Source organism: Tyto alba, unplaced genomic scaffold, assembly GCF_018691265.1.
Source record: "Tyto alba isolate M040663 unplaced genomic scaffold, T.alba_DEE_v4.0 Super-Scaffold_19, whole genome shotgun sequence".
NCBI lineage: Eukaryota > Metazoa > Chordata > Aves > Strigiformes > Tytonidae > Tyto > Tyto alba.
The window spans coordinates 1,924,826-1,939,894 of record NW_024881281.1 but is presented as its reverse complement, the minus strand read 5'-3'; the positions used below and the strand labels follow the sequence as shown (position 1 = coordinate 1,939,894).

The following is a 15,069-nucleotide window of genomic DNA, read 5'->3' as shown; positions in this document are numbered from 1 at the left end:
AGCATCCCCACCAGTTTGGGTGGGAAAAGTGCCATTTTAGGTTGCTTGCAGGAGGCAGGTGTTTGCGACTCAGTGCCAGGGCCCGGGGACGGGAAGGAGCAAAAGGCACCTTCTGCCTTCCTGCCCGGGGAAACGTCCCCGGCACCGCGTCCGGTGCCCTTAAACCACAGCGGCTGCCCTTGAGCCTGACGGATGGAGGTGACGGCGTCTCCGCTGAAGCAGAGAGGACACGGAGCGCCGATCCGCGTCACTGGTTGCCTCCCTTCATTTCCACTGGCCCCGTTTTACCCGCCGGCCCAGCCGGGCTTGGCGGATGCCGGTGCCTGGGGGATGCTCGGGATGGGCTCGGAGCCCGGGGGGGTCACGGCGCAGGGAGGGTCCCCCGGGGTCCGTCAGCAGCTGCGGGGCCAGCGTGGGCCCAGCTGCTCTTCGAAAAGCAGCAAATCGAGAATATTCTCCTGCCCTGGTGCTTCCCGGTCTCCCCGCCGCAGAAGGCAGCCCTTCTGCCTTCAAACAGTTTCTATTATATGTAGAGCAAGCAAAATTGATGTGTTAAATACAGCCCGGGCTGAAGCTCTGAATCAAATCAATTCTTTTTTGATTCCCTGAGCTTTTGAATTTTCAGCCCTGCCGAAGAATTGTTAGCACAAGAATAGGGCTGAAGGAGCAATCCTTTCATATCACTATTGACTCAATTATTTTCCCTCTTGATTTTCTATGAAGCGGGCCGCGATGCCACGCCGATATGCTGATTGCTAATGGCAGAGCATTGTTCGGCACCGGCGCCGAAGGCTCGGGGTGGAATACCTTCCTCTCCCCGCTCGCTACGGGCTGCGTTTCGGGGCCCTAGTTTTATTTGGATGGATGCAAACCGCGATGCGCGGGGAGGGGATGGGCAGAGCGAGGCTTTTCACCGTGGGCTGCCGGGAGGACCCGCGCTCGGGCCGGTGCGGCGAAGGGTTACGGTTCTCGCCGGGGCCGGGATGTGTTGGTGACCTTCCTCTGCCTGCCCTGCTCCTGTCCCTGCTCCCGGGCTGCGTTGGTGACCTTCCTCTGCCTGCCCTGCTCCTGTCCCTGCTCCCGGGATGCGTTGGTGACCTTCCTCTGCCTGCCCTGCTCCTGTCCCTGCTCCCGGGATGCGTTGGTGACCTTCCTCTGCCTGCCCTGCTCCTGTCCCTGCTCCTGGGATGCGTTGGTGACCTTCCTCTGCCTGCCCTGCTCTCATCCCTGTTCCCGGGCTGCGTTGGTGACCTTCTTCTGCCTGCCCTGCTCCCGTCCCTGCTCCCGGGATGCTCCCGGCGCTGCCGCTCGTGCGGATCGATAGGGCCAGCGCGGCAGAAAGCGGAGAGGTCGCGTTTACACAGTGTCACGCCCGTCAATATCGACAGCTCGGCCGCGTGCCCTTTGGACTCGGCGTGTGCTGTCGGCGCCGGGTTATTAATGCCCCAGCAGCTCCCCCCGCGCCCCCCCCCCCCCAATGCTCTGAGCCCTGTGGTGCTTGCAGCAGCGGGGGGGGGTCACCAGAAGCTCGAGCCCGGTGCCAGTGATGCTGAGCCCAACCCTGGGTGCTGCAGGGTGCTCATCTCCCATCAGCATCTCAGCCTCCTTCAAATGGGTGCTGGGCGCCCGTCCGGGCGGCGAGGAATGGGGGACAGGGATGTGGCTCCGGCTCCACCGCGAGCGGTTGGGAGAGTTTGGAGCCCGCAGCTCTGCTCTTTCAAGATAAAAGAGAGGAATTCCCCACCCATCAAAAGGTGGTGAAGGAACGGTAGGAAGCGCTTTGGAGCTTTGGATGAAAAGGGACGAGGAGGAACGAAACGCTGCCTTGCTTTGAAGATGCAAAGCTCTGTATAAATCCTAAGCAGTTTTATTGGTGGCTCAAATGCACTGCAGGCTTAAAAAAGGCAAAAGTATGTACCGTCTCGTGCTTTTTATTCTTGCTGATGTTCATGTTACATCAGTGCCCACAAGCTCTAGGTGCTTTTTCGACACGGGAGGTGCCACGGCCTGGCTGTGAAGGGGGTTGTGGGGATTTAGGGCTGGGGAAGGGGCTCTGGTGCCCCAGTTGGACTGGGGGGACAGCCCGTGCCACGCTGGCGGGATGGGAGAGAGGGAATTGCTGGGGCTGGCCCTGCAACGGGCACCTCTGTGAGATTGCTGGGGTGTCCCCATCCACCGGGACTGGAGGGAGTGGGGCGAGCCAGCCTGTGATGCACACTTAATATTTTTGATTCAAGCTTCCTTGCTCCGAGTCACGGCCAGCGCAAACACACAGAAGCAGAAAAACTCCACTTTTGTGACAAGCCAGCTTGAAAAAGTTGGGTGCAAAGGTGATGGTGGGGGACCCCGGGGAGGAGCATCCCTGCGGTGCAGCCCTGAGGAGGTGGGTGTGCAGGCTGGAGGAATTAAAGCTGTTGGACCTGAGGTTTGGGATAACCCCCCCATCCCGCTGCCACGGCTCCTGGGACGCCCCAGAAAGCTGGGGAGTGGGGAGGGCTCCGGAGCAGCCCCCCGCGGGGCTTTGCAGGGTGAGCGTGGCCTTTCTCGCAGCATTATTTGCAACACCCTCAGTGCAAAGCTGTCAGGGCAGGGAAGAAAAACCCCAAATCAATACGAAATGATGAGTTCAATTGGGCCCATTTTCAAAGCTGTCAGGAGCTGCGAGTGAAGTGCGGTAACCGGGATGGAAAAATGATTTTCATTCAGACTCCTTTTTGGAAAGCAGGACCCGGTAAGGGGCACCTCCTGGTGCTGTTTCCGAGCAGAACAGAGTTTTACCCCTGAGCAAGGGGCTGGCGGGGGGAAGTGTCTCCCTCCCTTCGCCCCCAGTTTGCTAAGCCACACAGTAGACTTTTTAAAATTACAGGGTAAGGACTAGTGACAACCACCTCTCGCTTTATTTTGGCATCGAGGGGCGGGCGGCAGCACCTTTCCCACCTTTCTTGTCCTTCTGAACCCCCGGCCAAGGCCGCCTTGGTTTCGGGGCGGCCTGGAGCTGGGGGAGAAGCTGGTTTTACCCGTTGAAGTGCACAGTCGAGTTGGTTTGTCACGACAGAACTTCGCCATCCCCCTCCCCGGGTGCCGCGGAGGCAGCGGATCCCAGAGCCCTCCCTTGGTCCTGACCCCCCCCCCCGGGGGGGGGGTTGTGGGGGGTCAGCTCCATCCCACGCGAGAGCTCTTCAGAGCTCTGTCACCGCTGGGCTTCAAATCTGTGGAAAATAAAAAAGACTGAGCGCTGACGGGAAGCAAAGCCCTGAGATAGCTGGGGGGGGGTGTCATCACCCCGAATCAGCCAGCGGTGCCCACACAGGCCCCTGGTTTGGGGGTGCGGGGGGGGGGGGGTGCGGGGCAGTGGTGAAACCCAGCTGAGCGATTAATACCGCGCCCTTGCCTGCTTGGAAAACCATCAAAGCGGAGGGTGTGATGGCCCAGGTTTAAAAGCAGCTGGATGGGCACGGCGTGGATGGGGGGGGAGAGCCGCGGCGCTGCCGACCCTCCCACCAGCACCATCAATCCTGGGGGCACTCGAGCCGCTGTCGGTGTCCGGAGACGCTGCGAGTGATGCTTTCGCGATCGCTGCCGTCTCCCCGCGGCCGGCTCGAGCCAGGGGTTAATGCACGTTTCAGTCTTCATTGCCTTTTTAACTAGTTTTTAATCAGTAATTATTAGCGAGCGGGAAGCGGTGGGGGGGGTGGGGGCTCCTCTCGCCCGCTCCCCAGGCGGGTGCCGCTCGATGTGTCCCGGCAATTAGCACCCGGTGTGGGCTGGACACTGTCACCGGGTCCTCGGCTGGTCCCCAGGCTCCTGCCAGCCCCGGCACGGTTTGGTCGGTCGTGTTGGTGAGCTCAGGCTGGCGCTGCGGGGTTTGGTGACCTGCCGGGATAAAGCGCCTTTATCCAGGATCGGGCTCTTCCCCTCACACGGAAAAGAAACTTTAATTTCCTTCGTTTGCCCCGCAGATAAGAAATTCCCAAGGAGTGGATGCGAGCGGCAGACGCCAGCCCGGCCCGTGGGAGCCTGCGCCGCCGCTAATTACAGCCGCTGCCATGGAGGTAAATAGCAGGGAAATCAGCCTTCGACTGATTCAGAAATGAAGTCAAGTCTCGGTGCCCTTTGCAAACTGCTAATGAATTACAAGTATCTCTAGACACAGGAGCTGCCATCACCTCGCGGCCAACTGAAAGCCGCAGCCAGGCGCCCTCGAAATGTGGAGCCTGCTGCCCTTGGGCGTGTGTTATGATATTTAAAATAATTGAAGGCACAATGGTATAAAGGTTTTTTTTTTGTTTGTTTTTTTTTTTGTTTTTTTTTTTTGAGGGGTGTGGGGGGTGAGAGTGTCATTATCATCAGGGTTTCTGCGCTCGGTGCTCTCGGGCCGCATGCTGGGCGCCATCCGGGCTTGCGCCCGCCACGGAGACCAGTACCCTGCGGAACAAAGGAGCTTTAAACCCCCTCTATTTTATTATTCTTTATTAATAATGAGGAGGCCGTTGTAACTAGCCGTGAAAAGAAGTGCTTAAGCTCATAATTAATAAATGCTGGCCTGGTTTCTGCTGCCGAGCCACAACCTGGAGGTGCCTGGGGGGGGGTGGGCGGCTCTGCCGAAACGGCGGAGGGTTCTTGGGGCTGCGCCGCCGGTTCGTAAAGCCGGGATGCAAAAGCCCAAAGAGCCCCGGCTGCCTCCTGAAACCCATCGTTACGGCTCGGTCATAAATGTTTATGACAGGAGGGAAAGGAAGTAAATCACATTTATAGCCCTTGTTTTCTTTATCAGGGCACTAATTTGACAGGGAAGGGAAATTTTTGCTTATTTTACAACTCTGATTTTGGCTGCAATTTGATTTCAGTAGCTGGGAGGCGAACACAAAATCTTATTTTTATTTCGGAGTCGGTATAAAAATTTACATTTTGACACAGACCCCCGCTAACGTTTTAGTGCGGATATAGCGGGCCTCCGGGCTTTTCACAAAACACATAACCCAACATATAATACACTCATAATTCACTAATGTTTGCTGAATGACAGGGTTAAGTGGCTGCTATTCCCGGCCTCCCACCACACTAATGTACTCCAGACCTGCGCTCCTTTTCTTCTGGATTGCAGTCAAATCGTTTCCTGCAGCCCTCGCAGTGGAAGCTCCTTCCACCCTGAATAAATACTACTTCCGAAATTATTTTCATTTGTTTTTCTAATCTAATTTTCCCCTCGGTGCTCCACTAATCATCAATCCCATTAAGGGCTTGATGTGTTGACTGCTTTCCAGCGAGGAGCTCGTCCTGCGTCCTGCCGCACGCTGACCTTCACCGGCAGCATCCCGGCCGAGCCCCTGCGCTGCCGTCCCCCCCCCGGGACCCCCCGGCGTGGGTGGGGGTGATGCCCGTGGTGGAGGGTGCCAGGGGTAGGGGGGAAGGTTTGTGGGTGCTGGTGGGGCTGGACCGTCCCCTCCATCCCAGCCCAAACCCGTACCCCGACAGCCCAGCCATGCCGCCTGCGGAAACTTGTGTCTTCCCGGGTGAAATAAAGTGAATATTTAAAGGGGTGGTGGTGGGGGGGAGTTGGCTCTGAGGAGCTCCCAGCCCGGCTCAGCTGCCTCTTGCCAGGGGGACCCGGGGCTCAGCCTGGGTCCAGCCTCCCCGGGTAGTAAAAGTTGCTCTGAAACCTTAAATCTAGGGAGGGAGGCAGTTTGGGAATCCCTCCTGCCCTTCGTCGCCGCACCTTGAAATCTGGCACAGCCTAACCCCACGTCTGTAGAGCATTTACAGACCGTCCTGACTCACCTTCCTCCTCCTCCTCCTCCTGCAGGGCCCCCCCCCCCCACCTCCCCCCCCCAAGGCTGCTCTGGAAGGCACAGGGATGGGTTTGCTGCTGTTTAGCGGAAATTTGATGTTTTTTTTTCCCCTTCTGAAGACACGCTGCTCCGTGTCCCCCTCCCAGCTGACACTCCCCTCCGAGGCACAATAAGCTGGTCCCCCAAAGGGAAGGCAAGGACAAAGCAGGTGATTTTTTTTTTCTTCCCCCTCCCCCCCCCCCCCCCCCCAGGCTGCTCTGGAAGGCACAGGGATGGGTTTGCTGCTGTTTAACAGAAATTTTATGGTTTTTTTCCCCTTCTGAAGACACGCTGCTCCGTGTCCCCCTCCCAGCTGACACTCCCCTCCGAGGCACAATAAGCTGCTCCCCCAAAGGGAAGGCAAGGACAAAGCAGGTGATTTTTTTTTTCTTCCCCCCCCCCCCCGAAGTCTCTGTGAGACACAGTGAGATTGATAAATAGCCACGCAGATAGATGCCTAGATAGAAATATTTCTAAGCCACAGAATAAAGCTCTTCCCCCTCCATCCGGGCTGGCAGACACGTGTCAGGAACGTGGGGTTGACGGAAAGCCATTAAAAATGGTGACACTTGTCACCGACGTCCTTTACCTGACGTTTCCAGGGCTGGGTTATTTTTACGACAGTTTGATGCGTCTGTGGCGGGGTCGGCAGCAGCGGTACAGCAGTGCTGCCGCGTCCCCCTCTCTCACGCCTTCTCCAGGGAAGGACCACGCGATGCCCAAAAGGTGCCGGGCGGTGCACGGCACGAGGGACGGGTCCCCGGGGACAGGGACGAGGTCAGGGAGGAGCTGGCTCCCTCCCCCAGGACTGAACGTTTCACCCCCCCCCTGAATGAAAGGGACTCCACGGATCTGTTCAAAACAGTTTATTGTATTTTTTCGTCAGACAAACACATTGATTTCTGGACCACAGTAGAGGATGGAAACCTTTCACAAACTTATTTATTTGAAAATACAAATATAAAATTATACTTTCCACATCTGTGATGTGAGAGACCCCCATCCACATAGTATTTTACAACAGGGCTTTAGAAAGCCATACACAGAGACCTGAAAGATGCTTGATATATATAGATACATATATATATGTATATATATAAAAAAAAAGTCACTACCAAAGTTCTCATCAGTTCATACTAAAGTATAAAAGGAAGGGCTAGGCCTGCCACTGTGCCATAGTTTATTTAGGTACATTTATGACCACCTGAAATGCTTAGACTTGCATCCTAGTACTGATGGGAGTTCAGACCTCGTACAACAGAGAATGACGGGGATTTGCTACCTACGACGGTCGACGCGACACACGAGCCCACGCGTGGTGTTACGGGTATGTACAGAACAGAGCGCCGAGTCCTGCCCCCCCGGCTGCCGGGGCCTCATCCTGCTCGGGCACGGAGCTCTCGAGACAACACAGTCGGACTGGCTGGGAACCGAGAACCGATCACGAGGATTTACTTTCTCAAACTACTTTTTTTTTTTTTTTTTTTCTTTTCTTTTTTTAAAACTTTTTTTTTTTTTGGTAATTTTTATTACAGTATTAAAGTATTGCTTAGCTTACAGAATCTCCTCACGTAGTGTTCGCACGCGGCAATGGGTTTGACTTGGATTCTGTACGTATGAAACTCTACAGTGTCTGTGCGCAGACCGGGATCTGCCGGTGTGTCTTCGATGCATCCTGTCTCTTCACTTTACACTAACTTTTCTGTTTGAACTATTTCGCTTAAAAAAACAAACCAAACCACTAAAAAAAATAATTCAGAAAATTCCACCCAAGAGACATTTCCATAGCATAAAAGACAGCTATGAGTTAGTGTTGGTTTTTTTTTTTTTTTTTTTTTTGTAAACAGTTTCATATGCAATATCATACATAACCATGGCTGGCCTTCGGTAAAAATGTAGTAAACTATATTGCTTTATTATTGATTATGTTGCATTGAGTGAATGGCAGAAACGAAACAGGAAGGTAACTGTGGCTGGAGTCGCTAGCCCTCATTCACACTACAGATGAAAACAGCATCCTAGGCTTCAGAGCAGGGAAGAAAAGAAATTCGAACACCTTTCAGGTCGTTATTACCAACAATTACCCAATGGTTTAACTAGCCTAGCAAGATGTGTAACATTCACCAGCGGTACGCTGCTGTACAATGGAAAAAAAAAATAAACTTACAGCAAAGAGAGCCATGCTACCTTAAAGTCCAAGCTACAAATTCAACTTAAAATGAACATTTATGAAGGAAAAAAGAAAAAAAAAAAATAAAATAAAAAAAGGACAGATCTGGCTTCATTTTAATCCAGCCAATCGCAAAGGGCTTTTTTTACTTTTGAAGGGGGGAGGGTGCCCGAGCTCTTGTGGCTTGCTAGAACTCTGCTCAAAATGAACCCGGAGCTTGGGACGCAGCCCGTCCCGCGGCACGGGGGCGATGCCCGGCGCTCCGGGCAGGGCACGAACCCGCCCGCCGCCCCTCTGGGGCCCGTTCACCCGCCGGGACGGAAACCTGGAAACCTCTCGCTTTTTGGTCACGGCGGGGGCAGCGGGTCCGCGTGAGCCGTTTGGAAAGGGAAGGGCAATATCCCTCAGAACGGTCCTTCACTCGCTGTGCTTGACTAAAACAAAGGTGGAGCTGAACCTTTGTGCTGAAAAATTTACCAAAAAAAAAAAAAAAAAACAACCACCCCCCAAACGAACGAACAAAGGAAAAAAAAAAAAAAAAAAAACCAAAAACCAAAAAACAACCCCTTCGAAATGGACTTCTAGATGAGTGGGGGACTAACGTGAACCTTAGTCTAGGTAGCCACATCAAAACATATCGGATTCCACGACATTTGTGCTATGGGCCACTGGGACTTCTCAAAAGGTATATAAACATCTAAAACATATTCACACAGATTAGCAATTTCTTCTGAGCATTCTTAAAAAAATATTTTTTTTTTCTCTTAGTAAAATCGTTTTAATATACCGTGCCTCCCTCTTTTAAAAAATAAATTAAAAAAATCCAGTTTTGCATATCTAGCATTAGCATTTAAGGTAGTATGGCACATCCCCTTTTCAAAGTCAAGGGTGGGGATCTACAAATGCCTTAGGAGTTTGCCAGCATTTTTAACATTGTGAGACCTTTGGTTAGTTGAAACCGCATCAGATCAGCAAAAGAAAAAAAAAATAAAAAATAACAAGAGAAAAAAAAAAACAAAGAAAAGAGGAAAAAAAAAAAAAAAGGAAAACCTTCCCAAAATTATTAGCATTTTATTCTTAAATAAGAGAAAGTTCTATCCTTACTGGTCCTAAATCTGAATAACTACATCTAAATTTTTAACCTTAATTACGATACACCTACCATTATGTACTAGAAGAGGAAGAGAGAAGGAGGGGGGGAAAATTCACTACACTAGCATCAGGACAGCACTCTTACAAGATAGCCATTTTATACACTATTAACATACAACAATGATCAACAAAGAATATTCTATGAGGTGACAGGGAATGGAGAGGAAAACCAACTGGTAGTACAGTACATCATCAACATTGACAAAATATCAATAAAAAATTCCCTGACGGTACATTGAATTTCAGGGAATTTGGTTTGCTGTTTTTTTTTTCGTTTTTATTTTTTAAAGAATTGTTTTATTTATTTTATTACTTGATCAAGTCTCAATATTTAAAAAGCGTCCAGCATTTTGCTTAAACCTGGTTGTTCTGAAATAAGAAAAAAACCTAAAATATTACATAAAAAGCATGATTCTTTTTTAAAAACAAGAAAAACAAGGTTTTCTCCTTTCGGTTAGCAGTATGGTGCCTTGTTTTTGTTAAAGATGCCTTGCTCTACCTTGTCTATTGAATGTCTACGTTAGTCTACTTGTTAGTAAAATTTACAAAAATAGGAGTGCAGCAGCTCTTTTTAACAAATGTCGCATTCAGTGTCTTATACTGGCTGTACCTAAAGTACCAAATTTATAAACGTAACAATTTAAAAAAATATTAATAAAACTTGTCAATATTACGTTAAAAAAAGAAGAAATATATCCACACTACAGTATGTTCTTAATGCCACCTACCATGTTGTACTTCTAGTTTGCTGTTGCAGGCCTATTTACCAATATTAAAAAAATTAAATTAAAAAATATCCTTCATAAGTTTCCTCCCCCAACAGAGGACCATATATATAACAGCCAAATATTAAACATGTGCAAATAGGAAACTGTCAGTTTTTCCCCTACCAGTCACAGTGCAATGATGTTTTATACTTTATTTTTTTTTTTTTAAATTCTGTTTACAACTACAATAAATTAAAATCTTCCGTTGCTTCTAGGGTGAAACTTGTAGCACTGAGGTATTCCCAAAAAAAAAACCAAAAAACAAAAAAAAAAACCAACCAAACCAAAAACAAAACCGAAGTTGCTTTCCTAATTTGTTAATACAGAAAGTAATGGATAAAAAAGATAACCACACAAGCTCTGAAGCCGCTCTGCCTGCGGCAGGCGAGCGCGGAGGAGGGACCTCGCCTCTGCCCGGGCTGCGCAGGGTGCCCAGAGCAGCTGAAATGACTGGACAGCAAGTTGATCTAGTTTAAAACAACAACTTAAAAAAAGACAAAAATAAAAATAAAAACAAAAGGTGTGCTTCGAACCGTAAATGCGTTAAACAGGAGAACCGTAGCTTCTTTTTCAGTCTTGGGAAAAGCAGGTTTTGACTTAAAAAAAACAAACAGAAACCAAAAACCAAAAACCAGACCACTAGACTGTTCCTTTGTAAGCTGTGCACGTCTGAGAGCGAAGATGCTGGTATGACGCTAGGAGAGCTGGAAGGTCTGCCCGGCTCCGGCGCGAGCGGGCCGGCGCCTGCAGCGCCTCGCTCCCGCGGGCCAGCTCCGGCAGTTGGTCAAAAAGGCTAAAACTTTCTTTTTTTTTTTTCTTCCATTTTCATAGAGAAACTGCCTTAGGCTGACTCCATCACAAAAATAGGTTTGTATTTCTCTTTCTTAATAGTTTATATGTAGTTAATGGAATTGTATTTACAGTATTTTTTTTTTTTCTTTTTTTTTTTCAGAATTCACAATTTCAAAAAACCTTATATCACCTCTTTCAACAAAAAAAAAGCACTTATAGAAAAAGGACGCACAAAAAGTTTGTAGTCCTTGCCTTATTGCCGAAAATAGATAGAATTAGGTTAACGAAGACGCCACAAACGAAAAGAAGGGCTAGAGAACCTGCTGCTCACCCGCGCCCCCCGCGCCCTGCAAGGCCACCCCGAAACCGTGTCCCCCCGCCGCCCTCGGCGGTGGCAGAGCCGGTACCGGCGGCTGAGACTCCTGTCACCATCTCAGCATCCTTTAAGCAACAACGACTACGTAAAACAGAAGGGAGAAGGAGGGGAGGTGGGAAAGAAAAACGAAAGAAACCCCTTAATATAAACAGTTACGCTATGGTTAGGCTCTTGCTAGATACACAAAGAATTAGAACTACGTGGCTACGAGACTATGTCAAAATGCTACGAAAAAATGTGGTTTGGAGAGGCTTAAAAAGGGGGGGGGGGGGGGGGGGGGGAACCCATCAAGAAAATAAAACGAACAAGAAATGGATTTTATATACATACTTTTAAAAGCTGTTGTTTTTATAGTACAGCAGATTCATGAGATGATGAGAGAGATTTTAAACAACCTAAGTCCGTCGAGTGCCACCTCCAGTTTGTTTGCGTTATCGGTGATGATGTAGTGCTCCAAGTCTGATGAGATCACCCAAACGTGGGCCCGTTCAGAAACTTCGCCCCGTCTTGCCCGGACATCCAGAGAGACTCTGCGGGGAGGAGCAGGCAGAGACACAGGACACGGAGGGGAGGGAGAGTTAGTCCAGATCAACGGGGAATTTTAACATCCCCCCCCCCAGCCCACCCGACGTTTGCCAACGCTTTGCAGCGCGGCGGCGTGCTCGATCCGCACCCAGGGTGAATCCGGAGCGACCCGGCTGACGTGCAGAGGCGCCCCGGGCACTGCCGCCGCCGTGCGCCGGCGTTATTTATTTAACGGATTTACTGCTCTTGCTTTGCAGCTCCATCCCCCTGGAAAGCAGCGGGCCTGCACCTCAGGCAGGCTGGGGTCAGCTGCGTGCTAGCCTGGCTTAGGAACAAAAAAATGCGACTTGCTATCTCGGAAGGACAAAACCCATTCCTCAGGCATCTGTTACGCCAGGAATTTATACGGCTTCGGTAAAAATTTATCCTTTTTTTTTTTTTTTTTTTTTTTTTTTTTTCTCCAAAGGCACGGCTAAAGTACTTGAAAGGTAACAACTTTTACACGGGCACACTGCAGTGGTGATGATTTATTTTATAGCGGAGGCTTCAGCTTCTCCTGCCCCGTTCCTGCCGGTGCTTCATGTCGAGACGGAAATAAATCCCGAGGGGCTGGTTCTGCGGGCAGCCGCTCGCAGGGCTGGCTGCGCCGAGGAATCCACCCCGGTCACCCGGTTTTGGGGGTGACCTCCAAACCCCATCCCCACCCCCGGGGACCCGCGGCTCAGCCCCGACTCGTCCCCTGCGGCCGCATCCTGCCCGGGCGGGCGAGGGGCCCGACGCCGCGGGATGCGCCGCCCCAATAAACCTTTCAAACTCAGTGGTCCTTGAGGAATTCACAATAAGGCTCGTTTCCTCCTCTCAAAATCTATTTTAATTAGTAATGAGCAACATTAAAAGCACTTTCTGTTTTTAAGTCATTAATGGTTTGAGCCTTAATACTGGCCAGTAAATGATGGTTGCAGTTTGATGTGTTGTGGTAAGTGTAAAATGATTACAATACATTAATCTGATGAACTGCCTTCATCGCGGCGTTATTAGCGTGAATTATGACGGTCTGCTGAGGCCTCCAGCCGGCGTTGTGTACCACCTCGTTATTACAAAGGCTGACGGCCCAGAAAACGTGAGGGATTCTGACAAATGGATCTGTGAACATACACTGATACGTGCAAATAATAACTGGGATTAAAGCAAGAGTGCTTATGCTACTTTTTTCTTTCCCAGAAAAAATACTACTTGGTGGAGCAAATCAACTGACGGAGCAATTTCAGGTGGTCTTGGGTGTATGCGGGTAGATGAAGAGTAAATAGAAGACCCCTTTATCCAGTAGCATTTAATTATAAATCTATTTTTATATAATTTAAAGCCTCCAAACGTTTTCCAGTTCCCAGCCCCTTGACTAACTGTAATTCTAATTTCATATAGCGATTCTGAATGTAAAACATGTGACACCGATCAGGTAGTGCTGGGCAAAAGGCAGAGAACTAAAATCTGTCAGATCCATTACATTTGTATGGACTAAGAGCTCCAGAGGTAAACCAGTGCCATTTCATGGGGGCAACTGCTGTTTTTCATTGACTGACTTTTCTAATCTATTCTATTCTTGGTGTAAGAGTATTTGTTTGCAAAGATGACTATGCCAAAGGCCAATAAAAATAATAATAAAAAAAATTAAACATTTAATTAACTTGAGCTTAGTTCAAAGGGTAGGAAACTGGCAGCGATCCAAGGATGCATTACTCAGGTAATGTCTTTAATTTAATTTGTTGAGGTTTAATTTTTTTTAATCTTGATAATTGCTCTATGGTTACTAGTTACAATGTTATCTTTTGGCTGTAATATTTGGTACAGCACTTAATTAAGACTGATGGCTGCTCTGTAATAAAGCAGTGGGGCTTGTCTATTTTTAGACCAGTGCTTGGGTAGCAGATCTATAATCCCCACCCCGACGGCGCCAGCTGGCCTTGGCCGCTTCCCCGGAGTTTCTGGGGTCTCAGGGTTTTCTCTGGGGTTTTTGACTCTCCAAATTACCACACTAAGCGTCACAAATATGAAAACGTGACTTTCGGGGGGTTTAGCTCCCGATCGGTCTTCCAGTTTCCAACCCGTGAGATTGATTTGAATAACATAAATCACAGAAAGGAATGATTAAAGGCCAAGGAAAGACGAAATGAAGATAAAAAATTGTTCACTTAAAGTAAATATAGGGGAGATGGTAGTTTAGCACAAAGTACAAATGGTATATACTGTAATACCTCCAAGTGAGATGGCAACCAACCAAGTGTAACGTTTCAATGGTATCCATTTGTAAAAGCCGTTGCAATCAAAGGTCCCTAAAATTGTACAATTGTTAAGTTCATCAGTGCTCTATACATGGGAACAGATGATTATTAATTTTGGCAAGAAATTATCAAAGGAATTGAAAGACTGTGTTGCCAGCATGAATAGGTATTTCCGAGAGCTGTTCTGGTCACCGATGACTCGGTGTGCTGGTTACCTTTCCAAGACCGTAATTTTCTCATTCCCCCAGTTGCAAAAATAAGCTTTGGGTTTTCCCTCCTTTCTTTTTAAACCAGGGTTAGTAAATGGAGAGTGTTAAATAAATATATATGTAAAAAAAGCTACGGGATTCTTTGCAGTTATTGGGGGAGATTAAGAGGCTGCCAATCTGCAAGTCAAATGCAAAATCGTTCTCTGGAGAAGAGTTAGTGCAGACAAATCCAGATAGCCAGGCTTCTACCTTGAACCCTGTTACTTGAAAAATTGGGATGTTGCTGAGGCCAAAGCGCCCAAGTTTTCAAGAACAAACAGGTCTTTTTCTGTAGGTGAAAAATGGAAAAAAGAGGTGTTGCAAGTGGTGAGAGACGGCAGTTTAAATTGATGTAGCTCTTAGCAGAGCAATAATATTCCGCGTTTGGTGCTGGAATTGATGCGAAGGGATTGCCAAGCCCCCGGCGTGACCACAGGAGGGGCAGGACCAGGATGGGAATCGAGTGTGTGGGGACAAATGGAGGCAACAGGTTGGGTTGTTTTTTGTTTTTTTTTTTTTGTCTTTTTGGGTACGGATTGCTTATGCAATAAACGTAACACAATTTCAGCAACTTTGTCTGCACTATGCTCCCGCTCCCCTCACTCCTCCAACTCGGTCAGAGAGTGAAATTCTCCGCTCCGTTTGAGGGATCTTGGGGGAAGCCCTCTGTATTTTGCCACGTTTATCGTACAAGAGGGAAAAAAAAAAAATTCTAATGTTTTTACTACAAAAAGGGACACAACTACAGTTGCAGTTATTCTGTTTGGGAGACTGACAGCCACCAAAGAGGTCCAACCACATTCATGCTAACACACACAGGTAAAACAGCGCGATCTGAAAAACAGCATGCAGCTTTGTTAAGCAAATCTCCATTGCCCGTCATTAGTGAGGCTGCGGGCCCGCGCGGCGCTGAAGGGGTAGTGATTTTCCAA

At 48.9% G+C, this 15,069-nt stretch overlaps 1 protein-coding gene across 16 annotated transcripts in view; it reads right to left on the bottom strand.

The window, feature by feature from the left end:
• Positions 1–6,679: 6,679 nt before the first annotated feature.
• MSI2 (musashi RNA binding protein 2) overlaps positions 6,680–15,069 on the bottom strand; it is a 256,287-nt gene continuing 247,897 nt past the window's right edge. For 15 of the 16 annotated variants that reach the window (XM_042791795.1, XM_042791800.1, XM_042791803.1 and 12 more), the window contains 2 exons: positions 13,863–13,940; positions 6,680–11,615 (listed from right to left, as the gene is read on the bottom strand). In XM_042791795.1, coding sequence (XP_042647729.1) covers positions 13,899–13,940 — 42 coding nt within the window. In that variant the 3' untranslated portion in view covers positions 6,680–11,615; positions 13,863–13,898. The remainder of the gene's footprint in view (positions 11,616–13,862; positions 13,941–15,069) is intronic. The other variant, XM_042791808.1, reaches the window with a different exon arrangement.